The following is a 7,452-nucleotide window of genomic DNA, read 5'->3' on the forward strand; positions in this document are numbered from 1 at the left end:
CAAGCACTTTGGCGACAGTGGGAAGGAAAACCTCCCTTTTAACAGGAAGAAAACCTCCAGCAGAACCAGGCTCAGGGAGGGGCAGCCATCTGCTGCAACCAGTTGGGGTAATCATGATCATGAAACTGACCTCACAGCCCATTGTTAGTTAGTCAGTGGTGCCAGTATCATTAATTATGTAAATATACTGTTGATACAGTGGGGAAACCTGCAGTCAGCTCAGACTAAAAGCCTTTATCTGTCTGAAATCTCAGCGTCCAGATGAACACAATAAACTTTATGTGATATGAAGCTTATGTTTTCCTTTCTCCCGCATACCTGGTCTGTTTTCACTCGCGCTTGAGTTTAGTAGTGAAATTAATCACCCCGTATTTCCTCCAGGTACAAGAAAACCTCAGTGGAGCTCTATGAGATGCGTGCTAGAGGCCAAATGAGGAGCCTTCGTTCGTCTCAGATCAGCACACATCTGGGTCTGGACGGCCGGCGGCACAGTCCCGCTCTCCCCAACGCAACTCGGGAACAGAGGAACCCAAGCGGCATGACTCCACCCGGCTTCTCCAGCCGCTCACCCAGTCAAGGGGCATCCATTAAGGTTGTTGCTGAGGAGCAGAACCGCTACTCCCTGCTGGAGCACCAGACTGCAGACGTCCTCAACGTGTTGTAAAGGGAAAACAGGAAGATGTTTTTTACCTGGTACTCATGTTTATGACTAAAAAAATTTTTTTTAATGTAAATACACTAATTGTCAAACCTAAAGTGCTCTTTTATTTTGATGTAACATTAAAGTTTTACTGAAGCCACATGTATAAAGTCGGTTTGCTTATGTGTCACATAAATCCTCCAGACAAATAACTTCGGTGCAAATCGACTTTTACAATATCCACGAGTCAGAGTAAAGCTACTGTTCGGATAAGGCCGTCAGTGAGAGTGTGGATCTGAGAGCTTATAAATAATGCATGTGTTGATAGAGGGAAATCATTTTCTGTGTAAATATCTCTTCATCCGTTTCATCTGATTTTGTGATTTGTTTGCAAATTTGCACATTCTCAATGCAACTTAAGTTCCACCAAATCCAAGAAGAAAATAAAAACACTCCAGAGAAGAAAACTACTCTTTTCATGTTGCCTTGTGGGATATTTTTGGGATATTTTCCACTAAAGCTTCACAGATGTGAAGACAAAAAATTGGAGTGCAGTATTTTTTCCTTTCTTTTTTTCCATATCTGCTTCACACTGTGCCAGGGTTAATTAATGGGGCGCATTAATCAAATGACCTCACACATGGATTCTATAGTTAGTTTCACATCTTGTTGAGCTTAATTACGAGTGAGTAGATATATGGACGTCAGGGTTATAAATATGACTCGTGTCTCGCACTTAGCCTGCACAATAGACTTTTTTATTACGACAGTCTGACATATGGAAGCAGGAAAAGCACAGCTGTAACCTGGTACGCCTTTATTCGTGTCATTATTCACGCCTGCCAAGAGAACAAGTCAAAGGGCTACTAATTAGCTCCCTATTATAGTGAGTCTAGAAGCAAGGCTGGTGCTCACAAAATGTAATTTGCTCTCATTCATTTCTTTTTGGTTATCAGGAACAAAACCTTAAAATCACAGGTCTGGCCCACTTAAAGTAAAAAAGTGGGCTGTATGTGTCCACAATGTAAAATTATTTTGACATAACTGGACAAATAAATCTTTTGCTAGTGTGTCAGCACATTTCTCTGTGGGAGCTTTTTGAAATGACGATCCCGTGAGGTCTTCAGTGATTGCTTCAACCCTTCCTCCAACCAACCCTGCGTTTTGGAGCAAACTTGGAGGGACTGAGAATCACGATACTAATTTAAGGTCAAGTGGATAAGGCCCCACTCTCGCAGCCCTAGGGACTGGTTCATGTCTGTCATTCTTGTCCCTTCTGATGGGAATCTTACATCCTCAGCTCTGCTTCCTGGCAGTGCCACTGTCTCCAAACCATACATCACAGCAGGTCTTAGTCCCACCTTGTAAACGTTCCTTTTAGTGCCTCTGGTATCCTTGCAATCCTGCCACTAGCCAACTTTGCCAGCTTGAAGTGTTTGTAGTCGTGGTTGTAATCCTCCAAGGTTATGCACTGTGAGATAACAAACCATACATTATTAAGCTCTCAGTAAATATCTTGTGGTCTGGCTTATCAATTACAACTCATCAATCAGTAACCATATGGTTTCAAAGTCAGATCCATGTAAACTTAAGGCTTAAAAAACAGGTGTTCAAAAACTGGTGGCTACAAACCTGAACAGAAGTTTGTCAACACTCAGTGGAACCAAACTAGGGATCCAGACCCCTTCAAAAGGTCAAGAGATATTAAATGTGTTTTAAAAACTTTTTTTTTCGCTCTTTTCATTCTTGATTTATATATTTTTCTAATACTCTATTTTTAAACAAGGAAAATGAACTACACCTTTTAAAATCACTGTCATAACTATTCCACAGGTTAACTCCTCTAATAGAAACACATCTCTGCTTATATTTGTCCTCATCTTGTTTTTTTTTAAAGAAATCTGTTCCCCTTAAGTCATATTGACTTTCTCTGACTTTGAACAGCTTCTGAGTACTGGGGCAAAGCAAGTTATTTTGTGCTTTATACATTATCTGTGCCATTTTATATTCAACTAAATCATAAAATTTCAGGGTATTCAGATTATTAAACAAAATGTTAGTTGGTTCTATATAGTTTGATTGGTTTATAATTCTTATAGCTCTTTTTTGTAACTTGAAAATAGGAAGAGTGTTCGTTTTATATGCATTACCCCATATCTCCAGACAGTAAGTCATATATGGAAGCAACAGAGTACAATAAAGTGTGTATAATGATTTTTTGTTCAGGACATGCTTTGTTTTATAGAGAATAGCAATGGTTTTTGACATTTTTGTTTTCACGTGGTTTATATGAGACTTCCAACTCAGCTTATCATCAATTATCACTCCAAGGAATTTATTTTCGTACACTCTTTCAATTCCAATTCCATTAACCCTGATTTTAGATACATTTTTCATTTGTCTAGTGCCAAAAATAATCACTTTTGTTTTCTTTATATTTAATGATAACTTATTTACATCAAACCAGTTTTTTAAATATATTTAACTCCTTTTCCACTGTAGTCAAAAGCTGTTCTAGGTTTTTATCTGAGCAGTACAGAGTGGTATCATCAGCAAACAATACACATTTTAACAGTTTGGAAATGCTACATATGTCATTTATATATAATATAAATAATTTAGGGCCCAGCACAGAGCCCTGAGGAACACCACAAGTTACCTTCAACTGCTTAGATTTTACATTATTGAATTCGACATATTGATATCTTTCATCCAGGTAACTTTTCATCACTTGTATGCTATCCCTCTTATGCCATATCTCTCTAGTTTATTCATTAATATAGAATGATCAATTGTATCAAACGCCTTTTTTAAGTCTATAAAAACACCAACAGTATATTCCTTATTATCTATAGCATTCGATATCCCTTCAACAAGTTCCATCACTGCCATCGAAGTGGACCTTTTCACTCTAAAGCCATATTGGTTATCACTTAGGAGATTATGCTTCTCAATATATTTATCAAGTCTATTAACAAATAACTTTTCTAAAATTTTTGAGAACTGTGGGAGTAGTGATATTGGCCTATAATTGGTAAACTGACATCTCTCTCCGTTTTTATGGATTGGAATAACTTTTGCTATTTTCATTTGTGAGGGAAACACACCAGTTTGAAAGGACAGATTACAAATGTATGCGAAAGGTTGCACTATATATTCTATAATACTTTTAACTAATATCATGTCAATACCAAAACAGTCAGTGGACTTTTTATTTTTAAATGTCTTCACAATGTTAATTATTTCTCTATGAGTTGCAGCACCAATAAACATGGAGGACACATTCTGAGTAATATGTTTATTTAGGTCATTATTTCTTGACTCTGGAATTTCTTTTGCTAAATTAAAGCCAACATTTACAAAGAAATCATTAAATTCATTTGCAATGTCTTTAGTTTTATCAAGCACAATATCTTTATCTTTTTTAAAATAATCTGGATAATTCTTATTTTTTGAGCCCTTTTTGATTATACTGTTTAATATCCTCCATGTTTCTTGTGTGTTACTTCTACTTTGCTCCAATAATTTGTGGTAATATTCTTTCTTACTTGTTCTTATAATATTTACTGATCTATTTTTATATAACTTGTACTTTATTTCAGCATCTTTTGTCCTCTGTTTTATGAATCTCTTATATAGATTATTTTTCTTTTTACATGCATCTTCTATCCCCTTTGTGATCCATGGCTTATTTGATCTGTGATGCTTTCTAGTGATCTTCAATAAAGGACAATGTTTTTCATATAGTGAAATTACTGTTGATAAGAATGCATCATATGCACTATTTGAATCTTCATTTGCAAAAACCTCATTCCAACTGTGTTCCTTTAAGTCCACCTGGAGGGCAGCAATGGCTCTTGTTGTTCTATGTCGTATCATATCAAATATTTGATTCTTTTGTTTAGTTTTAATCCCAAAATAATTTTGAAAAATTGCAAAAACAGGAAGATGATCGCTTATATCAGTTATAAGAAGTCCACCTACTATTTCATGGTCAATTTTATTTGTGAATATATTATCTATCAATGTAGCTGTATCAATTGTTATTCTACTTGGTTTTATAATTACAGGGAAAAGGGAGTTACTATACATTGTATTTATGAAATCTGTTGTTTTCTGATGTCCATTTGGGTTTAGCAAATCTATATTAAAATCACCACAAATTATTTGCACTTTTTTATCATTTAGGTTGCTAAACATAGCAGCAAGTTTTTCATTGAATATCTCAAGGCATGAACCTGGTGTCCTATAGATGCAACTTATAATTATATAGTTAGCTTTTTCAACATGGATTTCAATAGTGACACATTCCAATACGTTATCTATGGTGCTTGACATACATTCAATCAGACTACATTTCAAAACTTTATCTACATATAAAGCAACACTGCCTCCTTTTTTATTCACCCTGTTCATTGTAAATAATTCGTATCCTTCCAGTCCCATTTCACTAACTTTCTCATTATCGAGCCATGTTTCTGATATTGCAATTATATTAAACTTTTTTAACTTACTTAAACATTCTGTAATTTTAGAAATTTTTTTATACAGGCTTCTACTATTGAAATGTTGACCGACAATGCATTTGCCATTTTAATATTTATATTGAATTGGTCATCTGTATAGTACTAACAAGTATTATTGGTGTTATTGTAGAAGTGGGTATCTGGGTAGGGCTGCTCAATTAATCGAATTTTAATCACGATTACGATCTGGGCTTTCAACGATCATTAAAAATGACTGAGCCGATTATTAGCCCCTCCCTAATTTATCCGCGACACCTTAAAGGCCGGTCCGTGAAAATATTGTCGGGCATAAACTGGTCCGTGGCGCAAAAAAAGTTGGAGACCGCTGATTAAGAGGACCCGAGGGAAGCTCGGAAAGCTAAGCAGAAGTTATTTGGAGAGTGACTGCCGTTGGTTGAAAAGAGTTTAAAAAAAAAACTTCAGTGGTGTTGCACACTATTTTATATTATTTTTTAAAGTCATTGTTAACCCTTTAAAGCCGGTCAGAGCAGCACGCTCCGTTTTGCGTAACTATTTTTAAATCCCCGTAGAACCTGAACCGTGTAAGCTAGCGCAATAATTTGTTTTGCATATAAAACCGGAGGAGTTGTACTTACATTTTATGCCATCAGCTTGTCCTCGGTCACGGTTTCGTTCCACATATAGCTTTGCAAAAATTGCATAAAAAGCGCTTGCAGGAACAAAAACATAATATTCCAGAAACACGCTTTGCCGTTCCTATCAGCTGTTCGTAACACTTCCCACAGTGAAATGATGCACATGCTGTTTTCTTTGCAAATTTGCATCATAGGATTGTTTTTTGTTTTTCCTGCAGTATATAAAAATTGCTGTATCTCCAAAATAAAACTATGAAGACACTCAAAATAAATTTCCTGTGGTGGGAAACTATTTTTTGCAACTTTATTGTATTTAAAGTTTTGAGGGATAAACCTCTTAATTTCTCCAAGTAGAAATATATGTAAACAAAACAAAAGCGATTTTCCAATTTTTTTTTGTAGTTTATTGCACTTTTTTGCAATTTATGTAATTACTATGCACTTAATGCATACATATTATTAAAATATGGGCTATAACAGTTGTATTGATGTATAGCAACTTGAAATGCTCCCACAAATGGCACTACAGCATGTAAAAATATAATATAAGCTCTGGTGGACTTGGTTCTATAGTAGGTCTTAAAGGGTTAAATAAATATCGTCAAATAATCGTGATCTCAATTTCAGTGAAAATAATCGTGATTATCATTTTTGCCATAATCGAGCAGCCCTATATCTGGGTCAATGTTACTTTCAGGGTCATGCATGTTGTGCTCTGCATAGTTAAACGTTTTGAAGTTCGTTTTCTCAGCGTGTGTGGCAAAATAACCACCTTGACAGTCCTTTTCATAATCAAAGTCTTCCTCTTCAATATCTCTGAATGGAAACCTATAATCTGTGTCCAACTTGTCATTTATGTGTTTTTGTTTTTGTTGTTTCCATTGTTTTTGAGCCGTAAGGCCAGAAACACTTTCCATACCCATTGTTCATTATCCAATCGTCGCTTTTCCAATAGATTCCATAGCAGATTCCTGATTATTTATATTGCTATAAGTCTTTGAGTTCTCTTATTCATCACAACTTTCGCTTCTTCGGGATTGCCATTTAGTCATTACTTTGCAGTTCCTCGTCCATGTCGCTTGTATCTTATTTTGTTTTTTCAGGCTGCGTGCCTGTCTTGCAATTTCAACAGTCTTTTTCGTTAAATGTTCATTTAAACACACACCAGTCCCTTTTAGCTTCTTACCCTGTTTCAGTAACTCAATCTTTGTTTTGCAACTCACAAACCGAAGAATGATTGATGGCTTTGTTTTACTGTCTTTTCTGGGGAGCGTGTGGCATGCTGCAATATGATGGCTCTGAATACTTACATTCTTCATTTGAAGGAATTTTATCACTTGCTGTTCAAGCGTTTGCAGCTCCTCTACCGGGGCATCTTCACCGTCTTTACCTCCACCAGCTGTTACTCTGGCGTAGGTTCGGTGTTGCGTCTCCAGTCCACTTATGACTAAATCATCCATTCTTGTGTATTGTTCAAGGTCCTCGATTCGCCGTTCCAAGTTGTCTATTTTCTTGTCCTTGTCCTTTATGAGGTTTTTTAGTTGTTTTATTTCATCCATTAGGTCATGTAGCATACCTTGTTGTTTAGGCACTTTCATCAGACATGAAATTAAGCGATTTCCTAATCTCCTCCAACTCCTCTTCAACTCCTGGGTTTGCTTTTTTAGGCGGCATTTTGAAAATGGTGAGA

General features: G+C 36.1%; 1 protein-coding gene across 1 annotated transcript in view; it reads left to right on the plus strand.

Moving 5' to 3' along the window:
- The window catches only part of LOC146547290 (copper-transporting ATPase 2-like), a 58,093-nt gene extending 56,973 nt beyond the window's left edge, over positions 1-1,120 (plus strand). The window contains exon 21 of the mRNA XM_085264170.1: positions 382-1,120. Coding sequence (XP_085120296.1) covers positions 382-664 — 283 coding nt within the window. The 3' untranslated portion in view covers positions 665-1,120. The remainder of the gene's footprint in view (positions 1-381) is intronic.
- Positions 1,121-7,452: the final 6,332 nt, after the last annotated feature.

The sequence above is a fragment of the Mchenga conophoros genome, linkage group LG23 (genome assembly GCF_057382185.1).
Source record: "Mchenga conophoros isolate Kocher_MC1m ecotype Shallow Benthic linkage group LG23, M_conophoros_male_GT1.1, whole genome shotgun sequence".
Taxonomy (NCBI): Eukaryota; Metazoa; Chordata; class Actinopteri; order Cichliformes; family Cichlidae; genus Mchenga; species Mchenga conophoros.